The 22316-nt window shown below is 44.7% G+C and overlaps 2 protein-coding genes, 2 long non-coding RNA genes and 1 other non-coding gene across 41 annotated transcripts in view; 1 reads left to right on the top strand and 4 right to left on the bottom strand.

The window, feature by feature from the left end:
- The window catches only part of vars2 (valyl-tRNA synthetase 2, mitochondrial), a 41181-nt gene extending 38500 nt beyond the window's left edge, over positions 1–2681 (bottom strand). For both annotated transcript variants that reach the window (XM_042012242.1, XM_042012244.1), the window contains exons 1-2: positions 2458–2681; positions 996–1203 (exon numbers count right to left, since the gene is read on the bottom strand). In XM_042012242.1, coding sequence (XP_041868176.1) covers positions 996–1184 — 189 coding nt within the window. In that variant the 5' untranslated portion in view covers positions 1185–1203; positions 2458–2681. The remainder of the gene's footprint in view (positions 1–995; positions 1204–2457) is intronic.
- Positions 2682–2954: 273 nt separating this feature from the next.
- Positions 2955–11877, top strand: ppp1r11 (protein phosphatase 1, regulatory (inhibitor) subunit 11). Of its 36 annotated transcripts, none has more exons than XM_042012308.1 (9): positions 8814–8856; positions 9077–9203; positions 9235–9282; positions 9338–9361; positions 9606–9708; positions 9764–9787; positions 9843–9866; positions 10032–10079; positions 10111–11877. In XM_042012308.1, exons 1-9 carry the CDS (start codon positions 8840–8842, stop codon positions 10443–10445), a joined length of 750 nt encoding a protein of 249 aa, XP_041868242.1. In that variant the 5' UTR covers positions 8814–8839; the 3' UTR covers positions 10446–11877. The 36 variants fall into 36 exon arrangements, with proteins under 36 accessions (XP_041868255.1, XP_041868256.1, XP_041868242.1 ...); XM_042012304.1 differs by having other exon boundaries at positions 9235–9306; positions 9582–9708; XM_042012291.1 differs by having other exon boundaries at positions 9235–9306; positions 9338–9629; positions 9661–9708.
- Positions 11878–12987: 1110 nt separating this feature from the next.
- Positions 12988–18134, bottom strand: LOC121657000. Its single transcript, XR_006013501.1, has 3 exons — positions 17900–18134; positions 16417–17685; positions 12988–14172 (listed from the first exon to the last, which is right to left on the bottom strand). It is a non-coding gene; the product is annotated as an uncharacterized LOC121657000 (long non-coding RNA).
- Positions 18135–18518: 384 nt separating this feature from the next.
- Positions 18519–21778, bottom strand: LOC121656999. The gene is made up of 5 exons (XR_006013500.1): positions 21442–21778; positions 21127–21186; positions 20911–20950; positions 20583–20624; positions 18519–18678 (listed from the first exon to the last, which is right to left on the bottom strand). It is a non-coding gene; the product is annotated as an uncharacterized LOC121656999 (long non-coding RNA).
- LOC121628394 lies at positions 20806–20873 on the bottom strand. The gene has a single exon (XR_006008166.1). It is a non-coding gene; the product is annotated as a small nucleolar RNA SNORD52 (small nucleolar RNA).
- Positions 21779–22316: the final 538 nt, after the last annotated feature.

Raw genomic sequence — 22316 nt, 5'->3', positions numbered from 1 at the left:
AAATAAAGCTGGATCAGCTGTCCAGAGGCTTTAAGACGAGTCATGGCTGAGGTTTCTTTATTTAATTCCTCTGTTGGGCTGCAGGCGTTCTGTGAGGAACAGGAAGAGATCCAGATTTGGACTCTTCTACAGGAAAATGGGGGTCAGGAGGACGTTGACAGAGTAAAGTCCTTTATGGACGACTGCTGTCATCCTCTGATCCAGAGCAGAAAAAACACTATCACAGGTCCTTCATCCAAATCAGCATTTTCTGTTTTATTATCCTGTTAAAAACATTCAATCTGACACATTATACCCCCCAAAAAACCCAAAGTCAACACCTGGATTTATCTAAGCAAACAGGTAAGACCCTTCCACTGGATAATTCCTGAATGGATGACGGTGTGTCAGCTGGCAACAAGTTATTTAACCCTAAATGATGCAGAGGGCAGCTTCTCAACCAGTACAGCTCAGAGCTATGTTTAATAGTGAAAGTAAGAACATTTCCACACAAACAATGTGGATGGACATTAAGGGATTGAGACTAAACAGCTGTGTAGTCTTAAGAAAACCACTTATCAGAGAGGATAATCTGAAAAAGTTTGGACTGGAGCAACGGAAGAAGGTCATGTGGTGTGATGAGTCCATATTTACCCTGTTCCAGAGTGATGGACGACAACTACTACTGCCAACTATACAAGCCTGTGGGGGCAGTCTATGATCTGGGGTTGATGCGGTTGGACAGGTCTAGGGTCAGCAACATTATGTGTTCAAAGAAGGAGGTTAGCTGGCTACCTGGATATACTGAATGAGCAGGTTATACCATACAACAGTTGTTTGTGAGTTTTAAACATTCAAAGGTTTTGTTTTGATGGATTTTGGGGGGAAATTTTGGCTCCTAAAAGATGAACTCTTACCTCCTAAACATTTTCATCTCACCTCCAATAATTTCCTATTTCTTGCAGACTTTTATCTGTTTAAAGATTGTTTAAACCTGTTTCAAGGTTTCCACTCACAGGTGGTTGACCTGACAGAATGGTCTTCTCCCGCTGACGCCTGCGCTGCAGCTTCTCAGCTTTGGGCCGTGATGGGGACTTCAGCTGAGATGAGACAGAGGGAGGAGATTTAGGTGGGTTGGTGGACCAGAACCGAGAAAGACTTGTTCCTGCCAGCCACCAACTCGGAGGATGGCCTGCCCTCCACATCCTGAGTTACGTTATCACACTGAAACAAACACATAGAAATACAGTCAGGTCACTTCCCATGACTTCTTTTTTTAAACAGAATTAACTAATAAACTAAATAAAAAGTAAGTAAATTAGTGTTTGGTGGATTATATCTTAGTTGTAAGTTTGCTTCTTGGTAATAAACTCGACAAATCAAAAAATTTTTATATCACGCTTTTCATGCACACAGCAACACAAAGTGCTTTACATAATAAAAACACATTCTAGATATTAAAACAAAATTACAAAGCCTTGACACACCAGAGTATTTAGCAGGAAATTAAAAGACACCTCATAGTGGTCTCTTTTACACACATGCACTCACACACATACAAACACAGCGCACGCACACCCCCCCACACCCGCCCATATGAACTCCCAGCCCTACTGTCTCTTGACTGAATGTAAGTACAAAAATATCAATAGAATGAAAACATCTGGCTGACGCTGCTGAGAGGAAACAGGGTCCAGTCACACCGGAAGCCAGCCCACCCATGACAACAGAGGCCGCCACACAGGGACCACCCGGGTCAGGGCAGGCCGGGTCCACGCCACAGGACCCCCAGCCACCCAGACGGGGCAGTCACCATGGCAACAACCCTGCAGACAGAGCAGGTAGAGCTCCGGGTGTGGAGGATCCCCAGGAGGAAAACATTGGAGTTAAAAAGTAAAAACAAGATTAAATAAACTTAGAAACAATAAGAACTGATAAGAGTGACAAGAGTAAAAATACAGATAAGAGAGTTCAGAAAATTTATTAAATAAAGTAAAATAACATTAAGGATTTCATAAAAACTGTGTACTTGTGTAAAACTAAACAATAAGAACGAAAAATCTAAACAAAAGCAAATAAAACTCAGCTATAAGCTAAGCTAAAGATAAAGGTATTAAGTCTGTTTTAAGAGTCTCTGCAGCCCTGACGTTCTCTGACTGGTTGTTCCACAGTCCAGACCCGTAGCTCACCTTTTAAATGTAGCCATATTTATAATGAGCATGTATTAGTGCAATGAGCAGCAGAGTTGCAGATGTGGATTGTGCTCTGGAAAAACCTTCCAAATCTTCTCTGCCAAACAGCTGACTGCTAAAAGTATTTTCCTTACAACTGTGGCTCCATTCAAATAGGAAATTAACAGACTTTCCAACACTATCGTGTTAAATGCGAAGAAGAAATGTTACAACAAATAAATAATCCACCAAACACTCATAACTGACCATTTCTGCGAGGTTTATTTAATTATTTAAGTCTACTCACTGTGCTTTGAACACATGGAGCTCAGACATGTCAGCCACGACCTTTAAATAGATGAGCTCTGTAGCTGTAATTCTCCCAAAACCTTTTACAACTAAGTCTTTGTTTGCATTATAAGACTTTATACTTATGTTAAAAAACAAATACAAACGCGTAATTTCATGTTTTTCTGTGTTTAATATCAGCACAAGACCGTTTGTTGACGGCTGTTAAAACGTCACGGACTAGAGGAAATAAATCTGGTCCGACTGGAAATATCTTCCCCCCATTTCTACCGTTGTAAAGTTACATTGAAGCGGAACAAAAACATCCTTCGCTCTTTAACAATAAAATTAATTATGGAACATATTTTTCACAAACAGACACTACTACCGATCCAAATACACATTTGATTACATATCTGAAACAATATAAACTAGCGGTTCCGCGTGATTATTTACCCTATTTTGTTGAAGCTAGCTGATAATATTACTGTTGTGAAAACAGGACACTTCCGGTTTGAGTCGAGCCGACTTGTTTTCAACTTGACTTGTGTTTTCTACATCTCAACCAGTGCACCACCTCAATATCATCGGGTCAATAATAGTCGGTTTTTATATAGTTTGTGAGTTAAAGAATCGGGACGAGTCACCGTAGCGTTCATACCTGATATTAAATACCACGACGTTCGACTCCTGTTCTTCTAAATCCTAAAGCAAGCTAGCGTTAGCGTTAGCAGAGACGCTCCAGGGATGGCGGAGGTTCCCGGGACATCAAGTGAGACGATAACGGAGACTGTTCAGACAAACACACCGCCACCTCCCCAGCAGGTAAACGTTTAGGAGCTCCTTGGAATACGTTTTAACTGTTGTGTTGAAAAATATCTCACAACGAGAAGAATTTATTTCGTTATGAAGCCGTACTGCTGTGGACGTAAAGCTTCACGAGGCCCAATGTTTCATCTACATTGGGCTCATTTCAGTGCGAGGCCGATAGCTGAGGGGTGTGTCGGTGGTGAAAGTGAAGGACATGTTAACATGTGATGTATAGCTGTTTTCTCACGGTTCCGCTGCGGGGTTCAGGTGTGCGTCAGGACCTGAGCTGGTCTCACACTCAAATCTTTCCGCTGTGCTGGAAAAGCAGATTATCTGATCATGTCAGATAATCCACATAGAAGCAAAAATGAGCACATCGATTATAATTAGAGCCCACCGATTCAGCAGCTTTATGACGCTGGCCTGTCAACACCAACGTTTCAGACTGAATCGTGAAATCTGATTGGCTGCTGCCTTTTTATAATGTCTCGTTCATGTGACTGTCCGGTGTGGTTGCTGCAGGAGCAGCAGACGTATGCAGGAACACTTCCTTCATGTGGATGAAAGCTGGTGATGAAAACACTGGATGAACCAAAGGCCTCCCCAGGAGGAAGCTGCAGCTTTCAAATAAACCACACCTCGTTGGGCCTACTAACAAGGAACATGTGAGGCCTGTACTGTACACATCCAGGGGGTCTGGAAATCGTTGTATTATTATTATTATTATTATTTTTAATTCAAATTCTGTTTTTTGATTTATCAGATTTCATGTTTTAAGAAACAGAAAAAGGGACATGGATGGCATGTAGCAAAGGGCCCTAGGCCGGGATTAGATCCTGACCAGCAGCATCAACGATGCACCCTGTGGATATAAACCAGCTGCTCAACCAGTTGTTAACTTTTTAGGACATATTTAGTGTTTCTGTTGGCCCCTTCTCCCGAATTTCTGGTGTTACCTGTTCAGGTAACATCACAGACTGGGGGTGGGCTACAGAGCACTAAATTAATTTTATTCGTCTCCAGATTTTCTTCATGTGGTTCAGGAACCATGAAAATCTCTTACACAGGTGGAGGTAATGGATCATACCTATATAAAAGCTAATTCCACCATATTCCATGTTTTACAGCTGATTCCAGCATCATGGTCATAGTCTGAAATTTTGTTCATGTTTTCCTCATCACGGGGTCCGACTAATTCCTGGATCGTCTTCTCAGAGTCATGACACCTGTCAGCTGTTCCAGCTGGGGCTGTGATGGAGGAGTCGGTATCTAGGTGTTTCAGTGGTAGCTAACACGGTGTTCACATGCTGAGACTTGTCGTGTCCTCATTCTGCTGATCACCTGTGCATTCTCCAGGTAACATGTAATCACACCTGACGGTTACGGATGACTCTGTCACCGCACCTACAGCGTCATCTGCCAGGTTCTTTAGTCTGATGGTTTTTCCTGTGAACTCAGGATCAACTGATCCCATTAAACTCCAGAAACCTTCAGCCAAACTGAGGAAGCATGTCTTCAGCTGTTGTCACGGAGATGAGATCCACGATTCGCATCTAACATGGTCGGCTAAATGACCCACACAGAGGAGTGTGTGGGCTGGTATTATGGACTGGACTTAGTAAGGCGTTAAAGTAAAGCACAAATATAAATATTTATACTAAAAAATACTAATACTAAAAAATACGGGTGGAGGACTGGTTGTTGTGATGGCTGATTGGTTTAAAATTTAAAAGTAGCAGCTGGGTATTAACCTGGTCCTCCAGGAGGTGAGGGGCCATGGACTGTGTTGGTAGCATTGGATATGATCAGAAATGTGAACAAACATGTTTTACAGGATCTGTAATCTAGGGCCCCTGCATGCTTCATATGGGGATTTATACACTGTAGGGGGCTGAGCTGTGAGCTTTCATGCACATTAATATTATTAATAATACCTCAGATTAATATGCAGCTTCCGTTTGTCGTCTCATCTGAGGTAGCTCTCATCTCTTCATGCTCTTAACCTGCTCATATATCAGTCTTTGCTGACGTGGTATAAAAACTATATTCATTACCGTTATTTGTTGACTCTTTCAGCGACATCAGTGCAGTAAGTCCGTCCCTTCGCGTATCCTCTGTCTCTTCTACTGAATCTCTTTCCATTTGATATGAATACCACTAAAATCAAACTGGTCTTGGTCCAGCTCTGAAATGAGCGTCAGACTGGTGAGGATGGTGTTATTCAGTGAATTTCTTACTAGTTTTTTTTAATCTTCTGTTGTGGTGGATCCATGTTCATGTTAGCAGTTTTGTTTTAATCTGATTGGAATCTGTGTATCTTAATGAGTGACTTGGTGTTACAGACCTTTTCATTCATGTCGCTACCATCGCTTGGTGTTTCTGGAAGGATCCTCCTTCTCTTTCATGAATTTAATTAGATGAGAAAAAACTGCGTCAGCCAATTAATTTAGTACTGAAACGGTTTGGTGACATCGACAAAACTCGGGCTACGCCATCTTAAATTGGTCATGATTACTAATGAACCAACAACCTAGTAGTTACTATTCTATACTTACTTTTAAACCACATGAAATGATAACTGCACATAAATGTGTGTTTAACTAACGCGTGGCCACAAGCAGTGATCTCATGTTGATGCTGACCACGGCATCATTTTTATTTATTTATTTTTTCTGTCTGATCTTTAAAAAACAAATAATTGGATTCAAAATAAAACTAAATGTGTCAAATGTTTATATCAATTTGAATTTCAGTGGGATTTTTTTTTGTATTTTTCTAAAACAAGAAACTTTATTAATACATTTGCAGTATTTTATATATATGCTGTGTATATTTTTTTAAGTTTGGGATTTTTTTTCTTTGAGTTTCAGATTTTATCTTATGAATTTCAGACTTTTATTTCACCTTCGGACTTTTATTTTACGCTTTCAGATTCCTGTTTTTCAGTTTCAAACGCTTGGTCCTGATCTGGCGCGGTGGGTGTGGTTACAGAAGATGGGGGCGTGGACTCCTGAGTGACAGCTGAACACAGGAGGCTGAAGGCATTCCCTCCATCACGTTCCCTTCAGGAAACGTGGAAATTTACAGAATCTTCTAAACACCTAATAACATAGAATTGGCAGAGATTATAATATTTACCACTAACCAATATTTGGCTGCTAGAGCTGTTTCAGTCAGCAGTGTAGACGAATCGCGGGGTTAGAGTGGAGAATTTTAAATATTTTCTTTTTTTATTCATCATGAACGTTAACAGAAGACACGTAAAAAGGTTAACAGACAGATAACAGAACACAAATGAGACCAAAATAAACAAGGAGTGGGAACAAAATTCCACGTTTGTTCAGATGAACTGATGTTATGTCCCTGATTTGGCTCCACAGGATGTCGTTCCGGTGGGAAATCCGCCAACGTTTGCTCTTGTTCTGGTATTTCAGAAATGCATGCAGATGGGTCGGATCAGATTATTACAGTAATCTGATTACTCCCAGTCAACTCATTTTGATTGTCAGAGTCCGTCTGTTGAGTCTGGACATGAACATTTCAGCCTCTATGTCTGATCCTTGGTTTAACTGATGTGTTACAGGAGGGACGAAGCCTGACAATCAAACTGAGGAAGAGGAAGACTGAGAAGAAGGTGGAGTGGTCAAGTGACACTGTGGACAACGAGCACCTGGGAAGAAGGTCCTCAAAGTGTGAGTTCACACACAGTTTGACAGGTGTTCTCCAGGTGTTTCTGTGGAGCTTGGATGGGACAGAAGTTCTCTAACTTCTATCTCCATGTGTGTAACTGTGAGACTGGATTTATACCTGGGCGGTGCCTGCGTCGGGTCAGTTAAAGCGTCACCGCCATAAGCTCCACAGAGGCGCGACGCGCACCGCTTCCACGCCTGACGTGCACCCCTGCTTGCTGCGCGGTTACACGGGTGTCCTCCTCTGTGATTGGTCGGTTTGTGAATACGTGCTTCCGGATTTCTGGAGCTTCTTGCTGAATTTGGATGAAGTTCAGATAGAAGGATATGAGATGTATTTAAATAGGAAAAATAAAGAGGGTGGGGGGGTCACTCTGTTTCTATGTGCAAATTTAAAATGTAATATTGTTGGCAACATGACAACTGTTGTCAACAATAGTATGGAAATTATAATCCTGGAAATAATTAGTAAAAAACTAAAAGCATTATAATCAGTTGTGTTTATACAGCACCAGACTCCAGTGTTCAGTCATGTACTGAGTGTGTATTTTATGTGGGGATTATATATATATTTATACCGTGGTCTGGGTGAATACTCGATTCTGATTGGCTGGAAGGTGTCCAAAAGTGATATTGGACATATATATATATATATATATATATATATATATATAGACATTATAAACATGCTCTAGACAGCATCTATAAAGGGCCTTTGATTATTGCCACCATGCACCAAATCATTATTTTTGTTCTCTTCAGACACACATAGAACTTTCTGCTCACGTGTTGATCTTTGGCTGCTCCTGATTGGACGTTGCCGTCCATTAAAGCTATCTGATTGGTGGAAAGTTTGACAGGATGTGTCTTCATCATAATTTCCAGGACAAAATAAAGGCCTCTTTTCAAAATAGTAATGACAGTGATCTATTTTTTATTATGAAAATGTGATAAATAATGGTGTTGTCATGGATCATGCATTGTGTACTATTTACCAAATAAACACTACATTTTGTGGCTGAATTGCTGGACGGGATAAAAGTGCCTGGAAAACTTCTGTAGATCACATAAAGGGTAAGCTGCCCATCACAATTTACCCCACAGTTACACACCACCTACTTTCTACTAAGAAAGTGGGGGTGATATCAGAGATAGCACCTAGAGTTGTAGAGGAGGTTTAAGGGTTAAAATGCTGAAAACGGCTGCAAACACTGGTTCTGTTTTCTGTTTATTTTTTTTTTACACTTTTGAAGAATTTTTATTATCTGAGACTCATATTGTCCCATTATCTGAATTCCTAATGATCCGGTTTTGTCTGTGTTGTGTTCCAGGCTGCTGTATTTATGAGAAGCCACGACAGTTTGGAGAGTCTTCCTCTGAAAGTGAAGGAGACGAGGATGAGGAAGGCTGTGGAAGTGCTCACTGCATCCTGGGCCACGGCAGGAGAGGCCATGGACAGAGAGGGGAAGGGGCGACCACCGCTCCCCCAACTTCTGGAGGGTCACACGCCCACTAGCAAACACTGCTGGATGATATGGGAGGTGTGAAGGGGGGGTGTCACATTACAAATCTGCACTATTTGTTTTATTTTAGTCCCATCAGAGGTTCAGATGTCAGGAAATTCCAGCTGCTGAAGGACAGATATGGACATCTACATCACTTCCTGTCCACATGAGGAAGTTCAGTGTGTCTTGTGGTGTTTTGAAATGTTCCAGCTAATTCATAACAAATCACACACAGTCTGAATGTTTCCTAAAACACATCAGAGATAGTCCCCGTCTCCAGGCGGAGGCCGGTCTCCGTCTCCAGGTGGAGGCCGGTCCCCAGTCCCTGTCTCCAGGCGGAGGCCGGTCTCCGTCTCCAGGTGGAGGCCGGTCCCCAGTCCCTGTCTCCAGGCGGAGGATGGTCCCTGTCTCCAGGTGGAGGCCGGTCCCCAGTCCCTGTCTCTAGGCAGAGGCCAGTCCCTGTCTCCAGGTGGAGGCCGGTCCCCAGTCCCTGTCTCCAGGCGGAGGATGGTCTCTGTCTCCAGGTGGAGGCCGGTCCCCAGTCCCTGTTTCCAGGCAGAGGCCAGTTCCTGTCTCCAGGCGGAGGCCAGTCCCTGTCTCCAGGTGGAGGCTGGTACCCAGTCCCTGTCTCCAGGCAGAGGCCAGTCCCTGTCTCCAGGCGGAGGATGGTCCCTGTCTCCAGGTGGAGGCTGGTCCCCAGTCCCTGTCTCCAGGCAGAGGCCAGTCCCTGTCTCCAGGCGGAGGATGGTCCCTGTCTCCAGGTGGAGGCTGGTCCCCAGTCCCTGTCTCCAGGCAGAGGCCAGTCCCTGTCTCCAGGCGGAGGATGGTCCCTGTCTCCAGGTGGAGGCCGGTCTCCGTCTCCAGGTGGAGGCCGGTCCCCAGTCCCTGTCTCCAGGCGGAGGATGGTCCCTGTCTCCAGGTGGAGGCCGGTCCCCAGTCCCTGTCTCTAGGCAGAGGCCAGTCCCTGTCTCCAGGTGGAGGCCGGTCCCCAGTCCCTGTCTCCAGGCGGAGGATGGTCTCTGTCTCCAGGTGGAGGCCGGTCCCCAGTCCCTGTTTCCAGGCAGAGGCCAGTTCCTGTCTCCAGGCGGAGGCCAGTCCCTGTCTCCAGGTGGAGGCTGGTACCCAGTCCCTGTCTCCAGGCAGAGGCCAGTCCCTGTCTCCAGGCGGAGGATGGTCCCTGTCTCCAGGTGGAGGCTGGTCCCCAGTCCCTGTCTCCAGGCAGAGGCCAGTCCCTGTCTCCAGGCGGAGGATGGTCCCTGTCTCCAGGTGGAGGCCGGTCTCCGTCTCCAGGTGGAGGCCGGTCCCCAGTCCCTGTCTCCAGGCGGAGGATGGTCCCTGTCTCCAGGTGGAGGCCGGTCTCCGTCTCCAGGTGGAGGCCGGTCCCCAGTCCCTGTCTCCAGGCGGAGGATGGTCCCTGTCTCCAGGTGGAGGCCGGTCCCCAGTCCCTGTCTCTAGGCAGAGGCCAGTCCCTGTCTCCAGGTGGAGGCCGGTCCCCAGTCCCTGTCTCCAGGCGGAGGATGGTCTCTGTCTCCAGGTGGAGGCCGGTCCCCAGTCCCTGTCTCCAGGCAGAGGCCAGTCCCTGTCTCCAGGCGGAGGCCAGTCCCTGTCTCCAGGCGGAGGATGGTCCCTGTCTCCAGGTGGAGGCCGGTCCCCAGTCCCTGTTTCCAGGCAGAGGCCAGTCCCTGTCTCCAGGCGGAGGCCGGTCCCCAGTCCCTGTCTCCAGGCGGAGGATGGTCTCTGTCTCCAGGTGGAGGCCGGTCCCCAGTCCCTGTCTCCAGGCAGAGGCCAGTCCCTGTCTCCAGGCGGAGGCCAGTCCCTGTCTCCAGGCGGAGGATGGTCCCTGTCTCCAGGTGGAGGCCGGTCCCCAGTCCCTGTCTCCAGGCGGAGGATGGTCCCCGTCTCCAGGCGGAGGATGGTCCCCGTCTCCAGGCGGAGGATGGTCCCTGTCTCCCGTCTCTGACATGTCATGGTGGGCACATTTGGCTCAGGAGTCACATGGCTGATGGTAGACGTTCCTGCTGTTAAATGTCCAGAAGACAGCCGTTGTCAGACGGTGATCCTCAGATTGTGTGATGTGTTCGGAATGAGCTGAAACACCCAGTCCAGGTCTAGGATGTGTCCCAGCAGGATTCAGCGATGTCGAGGTGTCCTTAAATGCAGCATGGGGAGGCAGACGGACTGCTTGTACATTCTCAGCACACTGTGGATGAGTTTTTTTTTTTATTTACTGGTCTTAGTTTTTGCTGATGTTGGACCACAGTCTGATTAAGGGTCAGGATGGAAACTGAGGACTGGACTCTGGATCAGATTTTGATCTGCAGCTGGGTTTTCTAGCTGAGAGAAGTTGAGGGACATTTGACTAGACTAGTGCGATGCTTTCTTCCCCACATTTAACTTGTTATCAGGGTGGGACTGAGCCATCATCTCGGTGGAATTGTTGATTAGATGTTTTTTTTTTTATCAGAAAGCTTGACTGGGGCCGTGGTCCCAGCTGCTGGATCAGGACCTCTCCTTTAACCGTGGACTCTGACTGTAGACGTGGAGGACAGCAGTTTCTTCTGCAGGAATCATCAGAATTAACCGTGTTCCTGGTAGAAACGTTGACCCTTGATGTGACTGAAAGCTTCACTCAGCTTTGATCCCATGTTAACCTGGACCCCTTCAGACCACAGCCCGGTCTTTATCAGTCTGCAGCTACATGGACCACCGAGTCCTCTGCAGGGGCTAGGTTAACCGATTCCAATCTGAGCTGCTGCGTGTTTTTAGGGAGAAGATGTGTGGGTGTAAATAAACCAGTAACGTTTACCTGCAGTAACTACATGTACATGCTGATCTTTAAAAATGAAATAAAGTGATGAAATGAGAAGAAATCTGCTCTCAGTTCAGTCTGAGCTGCTGATAAAGTGGCCGGACGCTCAGTTTTTGACTTCAGGATGATAAACCCAGACACAAAGTTTCAGAAATCCTCACATTTCAAGTCTTAAACATCATGTGGTGAAATCCAGAGAGGTTGGCCACCATCATGTGGTTTCAGACTAGGATGAAGATCATGGTGTCTCTGGACTAGACCTGGTTTGATGAAGGCTAATTAATGGGACGATCCTCCACTCATCAGTCCATCCGTGAGGGTCTTCTCTCACCACTATGTTCTCTGGAGGATTTCTGACTGTAGATAAAGGCGGATGGAGATTGGTGGAGGTGTCCAGGACAGCAGCTGTTTGTGAGGTAAAATGAAAGAAAATGCTGTGACTGAAGCTTTGTCATCAGCGGGACTCCATCATCATCATCATTGTGGCTTCCAAGCTGTGGGTCACTGCCCTTATCGTCCCGCCTCCTCACAGTGTTCCACCTGTACGTTTTTTCTCCTGCTGGTGATGATGCACCTTTCTGTACATATTATTGGAAAAATAATAAAAATTAAAGTTTTGAACGGCAGCCATGAAGCGACTGGTGTGCTTCATGTTTGGGGTTCTCCATACAAACAGAATGATGTAAAGTGGCCTTAATGGGTTAATATGACAACGAGACTGTGGGAAAACATCATGAGGGTTCCTCGTGTGGCAGCAGGTTCCTGTATGAGTACATTTCATTCTGGAATTAAAATGAAAGATTTAGGAGATTTTTTTTAAATAGCTATGAAGATGTAAAAGGTTGCGGTCATTCCCTCAGTTCTGACCGGTTTCTAGTCCCACATCATGATGCTGCCACCACCGTGCTTCACTGTGGCTGATGAGAGGCGTTTGCTTTGTTCCTTGTTTCCATTTTCTCATTTATTAGGATTCCCATCAAGCAGCAGAAAGGTGCAGCTATTTTTCATGGGCTGTGTCACTATATATAATAAACATTTATTCAGTACCACACAAGTTCCAAACACAAAATGTTGTCACATCATTTCTGCCAATCACCACAAAATCACTTCTCATGATTATACAAATAACTATAAACTCAGGAGATTTTAGATTTGCATGTATGATTTCATGTAGTCAAACATGCACACTATCAGTATATACCCATGTAACAATGATAATAAAAAACAGTAATTATGATCATGATTACTAACCATAACTAAGAGAACTAGCAGCAGCACGAAGCACTAGCATCAGTACATTAAGAGACAAATATAACAGAATAACTAAACCGTACAGAACCTAATAGCAGATAATCATACAATCTAGTATTGTACTGACATTAAAAATACTGTAAGTGTTGGTAGAAAATTGGATTTATTGCTAGCAGATGAGATATTTATACTCTAAATAAAACCGTTCTGTAGGTAAAGTGATTAGCCACTGAAAACCCAAATATTTAACAATATGAAGTTTCATTTTTCACCTCATTGAGACGTGACGTCTCCGTGTCGGATAGGATGTGATGTCCAGCAGGGAGGAGGAGTTACTCCAGTACTGTGACCTGAGAGGACCTCCATCCTCCGCGGCTGTTCGCAGGTCATCAAGCTGGATGCGCTCAACGTTTTAGCCCATCAGCTGCTGACGAATGAAAAGGTCATCATAGCTCACTCTGTTCGATGAATGAGGACCAGAAGACGTTTATGAATGGTGGGCTTTAATGCTGACGTGGGACACCAACAGATCACAGCAGGAAGCATCTTCACTTACTACAGAGTAGAACTACGGATCAGGTGATCCAGCACATTGGCTTCCATATTATCTTCCAAACAGCCATCAGTGTTGATATCCCTGCATTAAAGCTGGGTACAGCGTGGTGAATGAAAGGCAACGTGGAGCTGCACACGTGCTCTGACTGGTGCCATCACAAACAAAATGAAGTCTAACAGACTAAATCTAAAAGAACATTTTTTCATTTCTGGCAAAAAAATGTCAGAGACAGTAAAGGCAACATGTCACCTTCATGTGAAACTGAACTTTCAGCATATAACTTTATTCATTAAACCACAGATTCAGAAAGTTCCTTATTTTCCTGAACTCCAGCGATGTGAAGCTGCTGGAGAGAAACCAAACACATTTTATCTGATTGTTAAAGAGAAGCAGCAAACTGATGAGTGATGATGAAAAAAGATGCAACTCATTTTCAGCTGATCCCGTTTGTTCTGTAACCCCGGAAGCAGGTAGAAAGCCACAGGTGGACAAACAGGAAACATGGTGGCACAGGAAGTGACATAAGGCAGCAGGCCAGAGGTACAATAAATACATGAGTGTGTTACAGACTCCTCCTGACCTCAGTCAGGTCAGAGTTTAACATCGAAACCATTTCAGAGTTTTAGCGTTATTAGAAAAAAGTGGAAAGAAGCAGCTCAGTCCTGTGGTTCATGTTCCTGTCTGCAGAGGCTGCTGGTCTCCTCCCAGGAACCTTACCCTTCACCAACATCTTAAACCAGCATGTCGTAGCAGTAAATGAAAGATTTGTTTGTTGAAGATAAACATCTGTTCATCAGCTCATGATGGATTTGACTTCCCAGCTAGTGAGAGCTGTCAGAACCTCATGGTGAGGAAATCCTTCCCACTACTAACAACAAGCAAACGGCAGAAAGGCAGACCCACACGTTCCTTTCTGATTAGAATAAATTTAGAAAAACTCTGGTGACATAGTTAAAACTGACTGAAAACACACACACACGTGTGTAAAAAACATATATAAAGCACTGAAAGTCAAGCGTCTGGAGAAAGTGGCGTTTCACTCATACAGTGGTGAAGTCCGGCTGTGAAGTCGTAGTGGGTCTCAAAGACGGACGCCTGGACGTCTTCTCAACATCTGTGAAGGAATAAACACACAGTGAACAGCTGATCTGGACCAACTCGTATGCATGTGTGCAGATGACTACTCTGCACTCTAACTAAACCATGTAGGTCAGGGTTTGGTTGTGTGTGTGTGTGTGGAGTTTCCATGTGGTGGTTCATGACATTCATGCAGGGGCGGAGCTGGAATCTGATTGGATACCTTATCTGCTACCTGAGGGGATTAACAGGTCACTGGACTAGGACAGAAGCTTCTTTCCAGACCTGCATGGATCACCAGTATCACACCAATCTGAATTAAATTTAAAGAAATTTTTAGTTGTCCTTTAAAAATATGAACCTCAGGTTGTACGTTTCTATTCATCTCTGGGCCAGTACAGCTAACAACGTTAAGACTACTACCCTGATGTTAGCATGGCGCTACGTAGGCCATACACCGTTTCATTTGAATCAGGTGTGACGGTGAAAAGCTGCAGGAAAGCGGATCTCGATGCCTCTGCTCACCAGTCTGATTTTGTATAGGAAAATATAAGAATGACGAGAAAGGGAGATATTTCTGACTTATTTGTAAAAAGAAGTCAGATCAGGCGGAGACAGACGCCAGCCTCAGTATCAGAAGCCCGACAGCTTCCAGCATGGAGCTAGCCACACAAGCATCCAGTCTCCCACCATAACCACACAATAAACCAGAACCAATCCCCTTATCAAGCGCCACAGTGCACCCAAAACAACCATCTTCTCTTTTTCTGTGTACCTTTGTAACTTGATGTAGATATTTCCACTTAGAGATCCAGGTTTTTAAAGATGTTTGATTTCTCATGTCTCTAATGTGACAGTCACCACAGCAGTGGATGCTAGTGTGTATGAGAGGAACACAATCATTTCCTTTATGATATGACCACTCCTGATAAAGTCAAGCCCACCCTCTGGCCCCTTCATGTGTAAAAGTTTAGCTCCACCCCTGGTTCATCCCTCCTGAACAGCAGGAAGCTGGAACAGAGAAACATCCAGATGCTGATGTTTGCGTTCATTCATCTCCAATGATGTGTATGTGTTTTTGTCCATTTTGATTATTTAAATAAAACTGAGAAAAGAGCATCACTCAGAGATGTTCAAAGGGTGGATGCTGGTCTCCGAGGGGCTGAGAGGAAAACTCCTGTCTGACTCAGCTCTACTTTCTGCCTGGATATTAAACCAGAAACATTCACTTTGCCCGACACGATTCCGCTGACATTCCCGAACCAGTCAGGCTTCACTGGTGTGAGGCAGATCAGATGGAGCCTTTCTCAGAGCTAAAAACAACAAACATTTTAAAATGTCATTCATTAAATACTTCACATGATTTGGATCATCTGATCACAGCTGGTTTTTAATGCTGGTTCGTTAACCGTTAATAACCTGCAGCATTGACCGAAAGGACACCTGAACGCATCACGGTCAGAGAGTCATGATCTCCGTTTCATGACTCAGGAGTTTTTGTGTACGAACGTAAAGTTCATCTAAATCTGGACCAGTCTGTGATGACAACTTATTTAAAGAATACTAAAGTAGAAAAAACAAATCAGCATTTTCTCTGTAGCTTTAAGAAATCTGTCTGCAACTCGGCCATCTTTACCGGTCTGAGAATAAATCTGAGCACCTGTGGCTGGTGCATCCCACCAGTTTGCTCACGTCACTGCTTCCACGTCTACATATTTTTCATGTTTTTGTAAATAAATGATCTGCTGATGGCATTTCTTCTCACAGCCTTTCTGAGCTCAGTGACTGATAAAGGCGGCGGTCACCAGGTCAGGAGTTTGATGCTGGGAAACGTTACGCTGATGCTGCTGCAGAGGAATCAGTGTGTGGTCTGCATACAGCGTATCTGCTCTGCAGATTCAAACCAGAGACAATGATGTCTCAGAACACATAAAAATGTCTCATTGAAATGTTTGAACTGGGAAAACGTTGATTTGGGCAGAGAAGGTGGATTCACCACTTTTTTTTTCATTTTTAATATTTTGACAATCTCCTCAGATTTTGTGTTGATGCCAAAAGCAGTAAGTTTCTCCAGCTTTGATCAACCAGTTTGATCAGTTTTCCTTTACTAGGTGAACTTGTGTGAAGCTGCAGGTGTTAGCAGGTGTTACTGGCTCTGTCGCTTTAAAAGTTTCCAGTGATGTGATCTTCTGAGCTTTGGAGTTTGTATTTAGTTTGTGTGATCATTAAAAATACAATCTGATGCAACAGGATTCGAAGAAAAGATTAGGACAAGTCTTACCTTCAGCATGTCCTACATTGACACAAGTTTGTCTTTATGCTCTTTACTGTCTCTCATTTCATCAGCCTCCTTCTCCTCCTCCTCATCTTTGTCGTCGTCTACACCAAGGATCACGCTCTGCCGGACGCTGACGGAGATAACCAACGCCTGCACGATGCCATAGATCAAAGCAAACTGAGGGAGATACTCCTGGATAAGCCACAGTAATCCTGCCATTCCCACCGTGGAGACAAAAAACATGGCCATCCCGTGGAACCACAGCCTCAGTGCTCCCTGGACCCCCAACACCTCCAGGATTAACTTGGTGGGGGGGGGACACAGTCCACAGGAAGGCAACCACAAACAGGTCAAACAGGTGACGCAGGAAGTTGAAGCAGATGTCGTAATGCTCTGGAAGGATATCCACCATCCAGCTGCAAGCAAAGAGTCGGAAAGGAGACGTCAGTGGAGAGAGGGGTGGAGGAGAAGGAGGTGGCGTTTCAAAATCCGAGAAATCCCCATCAGCATTGTCTCCTTTCCTCTTCCTTAGGCCACCTGGCTCGGTTCTTCTGGACCAGAAGGATGAAGTTGGGAGATATTTACTCCACCACCTGGAGACCTGGACCATGGTGTCCGTCTCCTGTTTCCCTGCTCCAAAATCCTCTATCTCCACTGGCTGGAGCTTCTCCTGCGCCTCCCAGAACACCTCCACAGCCTCACCGTGGTCACTACATCTTCTCCAGCCTCCCCAGATCCAGGAGGTCCATCCGCTGGTGCTCCAGTACGCCCTTCTCTGCTGCTTCTCAGCCATCACAGCTGAGGTATCAGTTGGAGAACTGCCCCCCCAGGAGCGAACCCACCCCCACGCCCTTCCTGCGACGGAGGCCATCTCTCCCTGAATGTTTTAACTTCTCAGGATGCTCCCTGATCAGCTTCTCTGTCTGGTTTCTGTGAGGTGGTGCTGAAATATCTGGTTGCAGGACTCAGTCCAGTCTTTAGACCCCAAATGCACCCGTGGGTGTAATAAACCAGTCCAACAGACCCAACGGCCCCACGCACATTACTTTCTTTAATAACACAGGAACAGTTAGAGAAACAGCCCACCATCTACAGGTCTGAAGAAACAGCCCACCATCTACAGGTCTGAAGAGCCACCGGACCATCCAGGGGAGCTCAGAGAGAACTTAGACCGGACATGTCGTCTGGTCACGGCTAGCTGACATCAGTGTTGCTGCGGGGACAGTTAGCTTCTCCAGAGTAAAGTGAAACACCTCTCGCGGCTTGTCCCACCTGTAAACAACAGCAGATGGTTGTAACCGTTTTCAGCCCAAGATCCCACGTCACCTCCGTCAGAGATTACTGCTAAAAACAGGTTTTACACCCCAAAACAAGACGGAGAACTGTAGTCTGCCTCCTTATTGATGTGGTTTAAAAAGTTTTAAAATATTTTAAGTTTTGTGGTCTCTAAAGTCAGACATATATTTAAAGAAAAGTAGATTTTTACCTTCGGAGCTGTTAGCTTCAGTTTGTCCGGCAGCTAGCATCGAACCACCGAACAACGCCAACTACTCAGGACGAAGTTCTTACTTCACCGATTCCCGATTCTGGACTGTAAACTGGTTCCAATCCAGTTTAATAATACTAATAAACAGTACCTGACAGCTGACAGCACAACCCAGTTCACCTCGGAGAACAAAGACTGGGCTGGCGGACTTCCGGTCCGCCTCCTAAAAGGACCCGCAGGTCGGACCGGTTCCAGGTGAGCAAATTTAACCCGAGACTGTACGGTAGCGAAACAGGAAACAAAATGCTTTACTTCTATTCAGTCATTTAGCAGACGCTTTTATCCAAAGCGACTTACATTTTTAACTTAAGTTATAAACAGCAGCAGGTAGATTTGTAGCTGAAGTGGTTTTTAATCAGGTAATCTCAGTGGGACCCCTGGTCCTCCAGCGGAACTGAACCCAACGTTTCCACTGATGACCATCAGCGTGCAGCCTTCAACCACAGACCTTCACTGTAAAAGCTAAGGTGTGCGGGTCACCGTGAGGTCAGTAGGACCAGGGTTCAATCAGCTAGAGCTCATTTCCTGTTAGGACAAACACACCAGAATACCAGAGTTTCCTGAGTTTAATACTTTATTTCACATACAAAATCAACATGTCTGACATTCGTAAAAAAATAAAACATGGAATTTAAACACTTCCAGGTTGTAACTTTTCAGAAGTACAAGACCATCCTCCCCGTTACCGCGACGACCAGAAGCTGCAGTCCTGAGTCCTCCTGTAAAACCATGACAAATCTCAGGTTAACATCTTAGTATTTCCTGCCTTCAGGGTGCGTATGCCATCCATCCATCTACACAATTAACTTGCCAATAATGTACTGACTCACATTTTATACAAGGAAATGACAAACTGCAGGAAGGTTTGCTGTCAAGAAATCAGGCATCAGGATAACTTGGCTCAAAGGTTTTACACAGTTACTTGTTTTATTACTTTTAAAATGGCCAAAATTATTACATCACTGTTTGCTGTAGTAACATGTGTTCTTAATGTTACACCAGCATCACACTGAACCTGGGTCCATTATGATGGTTTAATGGCAGCTGACCTGAACCATCAGAACCACCCAGTCCAAGCGTGACCAGCTGGTTCAGCCTTCAAGTGTGCCGAGCAGCTGTTTATCGAGAGCTGCAGAGCTCCACTGTGGAGGCCTGTCCAGTGCAGGGTCCACTCTCAGGTCACCTCCACCACAGGCCAGGAAGGAAAACGTTACCACACCTGTTACCACATAGTAGTTAAAGGCTACTGGCACTCGGCGAGTGATAGACTAACATCACGTCTTTCAGAATGGTTTCTAAAACATGCCACCATGTTCAGAAAGTTAACAGCCACGTTGGAGCTGGAGGTTTCAGCTTGCAGCCACAACCGGACTGGATGCGACCACTTCGTTTTCGCCACCACTTCGCGTCCACTGTCAAAACGGTTGCACACCGGCTGCTACAGCTTTGAGATTGGTTTATAAATGTTGCTACTGCTTGAAGAATGTTGACTTTTTATGTATAAACAGATATTTAAAACCACTGCTATACTACCATCACTTCTGTTCTGTCAGCAATTCCTTTCAAAATAAGAGTCTACCACTTGGCCAGATCCAGACAGCAATAAGGGGTTAAACACACCAGCCGATTTGTCAGTGCAGTTTATTTTGAAAAATCTATGCAGTTCGGAAATGCTCTTTATTTTGAAAATATTTTGTCTCTTCCTGCCCCACAGTGGAGGTGACCTGACGGTGGTCTTTGTTTATGCTCCAGGTTACCATGTGGCTCCATCAGTCTGACACAGTCTCAGTGCGCTGCGAGTAAACTTCAGTTAACATCAGTAGAACCGAATAACTGCATCATCATCGACCAGTCAGACCAGCGGAGCACGGTTTCCAGCCTGCAGCTGACTTTTCCAAAGTTTCAGGGTTTAGTTTAGGATTCAGGTTTTCATTCCAAGGCATTCCCAAACCGTCTATATGGCAGAAAGATTCAGGACAGAAGAGTTAATCATGATTTCTGGTTTAGGAGACCTTCTACACAAACTGATGATCCTGGATTCACAGCTTCTGTACTCCAGCATTCCAGCTTCAGGTCTGCTGCTTTTGGCCAATAATTGTAGGAAAAATGAAACCTGATGAGTTATCCATTCACCCGAGTCATGACAGTCACAATTTCTTCTATTAATTTAAGTATTAAACATCACAATTAAGTAAAGAGCTTCATTATGATCTCTTCTCATAAAGAATCATGTCTGAATCAGATCATGAAAGCCGGAAGAAGAACTGAGTTAAACACGTGTTCATACTTGTACTGCTTTCTCTTTTCCTGCTGGGGAAGTACAGCAGAGGAAGAGATTCCCTCCAAAACCTCTGTTGGCATCAAAATACAGAAATAAAATTTCAGGATCTATCAGGAGTGTTCCCGTGAGTTTACTTAGTGTTAGTTACTGTAGAATCCTCCGGATAATAACCGTACCAGGAACATCTAGAATCCTGACATCGCTACTGACATGTCCCTTTAAAAAATGATCCAGTCACTGGTTAATCTGCCATCCACATTTCTGACTATGACAGGAACCACCACTGGTGTGTGTGATGTTTCCAGGTGTGTGTGTGATGTTTCTACATTAGCTGGTACTTACACATATGAACATGACTGGCCAGCCGCCATCCGTGTGTGTGACCTAACAGCAGAAACGTACCGTTAGACATAAAAACAACTTAAAATACTAACTCTTCTGGGATCAGACAGTCTAAATGTTTAAACCATTGACTGCTGTCAAACCGTTAAAACGATTACACACACCAAGCCAGAAATCTGTGCTGAGCAGTGAATGGATCAAACATACCAGACCTCTGGTTCTGTGGTCAGTGCACTGTGAAAACAACTTCATGCTTTTTTCAGAGACTCTAGTCTGTGAATCATCACCCCACGTTAGACAAGCACCACCTGTCAGACGGCAGACTGACCTGGAGGGTCCCCTTCCATCTGCTGACCCCTGATGGACATCTGCTGATGAAACACAGGGTTAGATCCACACAACCTGCTCCAGGTGGCGTTAAATCAGCCACCATGCATGTTCAGTGCACTGTGAAAGAGCTTCATTGTATAATCAGAGACTCTAGTCTTGTGAATCATCATAACAGCGTTCTGGTCATCACTGCACACCATTCACCCAAACTCACCCTCATCTTCCTCTTCAGGGTCATCTGATCATCTCCCACACAAACTCAGACATGTGTTCGCTGAAACAAAAAAAAGGAAAATTTCTACCATTTAAAATTTAAAATGTAGAAAAGTTTGAGGGACAAAAGAACCACAACACAAACACTGAATAGATCATTACTGATTAACATGTAATTAAACGAATAATTCAGTACCCATGATGCAGTGCACCATGAGTTCATGTTAAAGCCGCGTGCCAGCTGAAATTAGTTCATGATGCAGCTCTGGAAAAAAAATTAGATCTCTAGATTTTAATTTATTTTTTTTACACCTACCAGCATCGTCCTGTATGCAGTTTAAAATGTGACCATCTGGTCCACCAGTCTGATGACTTCAGTCTGGATCTTCTCTCAGATCTTGAGCCTGAATGAAGACATCATCCAGCCCGGTCGCCATGCCACGTGCTAGGCACCGAGCTTCTGGTCCTGCCGCCTTCCGGTCCGTCCCGGTCCCACAGAAACAACCACAGAACCTCGCTCCTGATTCGGTTCTGGACGTTTAAAAAACACTTGGTTCTCATTTGAATTCTTCACAAACGCCACTGACTTCAGCGCGAGCAGGACGTCTCTTCACCTCCATCTTATCCGACGACCAGGCGCACAGCAGAGACCGAAGACAGGGTAGTTCGCCGCTTATATAGGGGTCCTCCTTGAACAGAGGTCTTAGGTGTCCTAAATATTGCCTGAGTTTAATGTTTGCCAGTAAGCGGACAACGTGGACGTTTTAATACAGTGGTAAAAAATAAGGGAAGACATGATCATTACCATCATGTCAACGTGTCCAGTTAGGAATTAAAACTAAATGTGGATCAGTTTCAGCTGCTGTTGTACAAATGGAACAACAGACAACAGGTGGAAATGAGAGGCAACTAGCAAGGCAACCCTGTAAATGAACGGTATATATACACATATATATATATATACAGTAAATACAACAAAAATGGTATAATAATAGGAGGTCTAATGAAAAGATTGAAGCCCAGACAAGACAAGATACACAAACTTACTTCTAGAAAGAGAGAAAAAAACAAGAAAACAAAACAACTAAAAGAAATCAAATAACGTAAAAAAATAAATAAATAAGAATAAAATAAAATATTATAGGGTTTTTCATAGAAATTTAGGTCCAGAGCTAAGTTTTTAAGGTTAAG

This window comes from Melanotaenia boesemani, chromosome 17 (assembly GCF_017639745.1).
Source record: "Melanotaenia boesemani isolate fMelBoe1 chromosome 17, fMelBoe1.pri, whole genome shotgun sequence".
NCBI classification, from domain to species: domain Eukaryota; kingdom Metazoa; phylum Chordata; class Actinopteri; order Atheriniformes; family Melanotaeniidae; genus Melanotaenia; species Melanotaenia boesemani.
Note: the sequence above shows the minus strand (reverse complement) of the source record. Positions and strands in the feature narration are given on the sequence as shown.

Coding starts and splice junctions, on each gene's coding strand:
- ppp1r11 (XM_042012285.1), top strand. Junction 9,709..9,763: donor AGGATGGTCCCTGTCTCCAG/GTGGAGGCCGGT, acceptor CCCTGTCTCCAG/GCGGAGGATGGTCCCTGTCT. Junction 9,867..10,031: donor AGGATGGTCCCTGTCTCCAG/GTGGAGGCCGGT, acceptor CCCTGTCTCCAG/GCGGAGGCCAGTCCCTGTCT.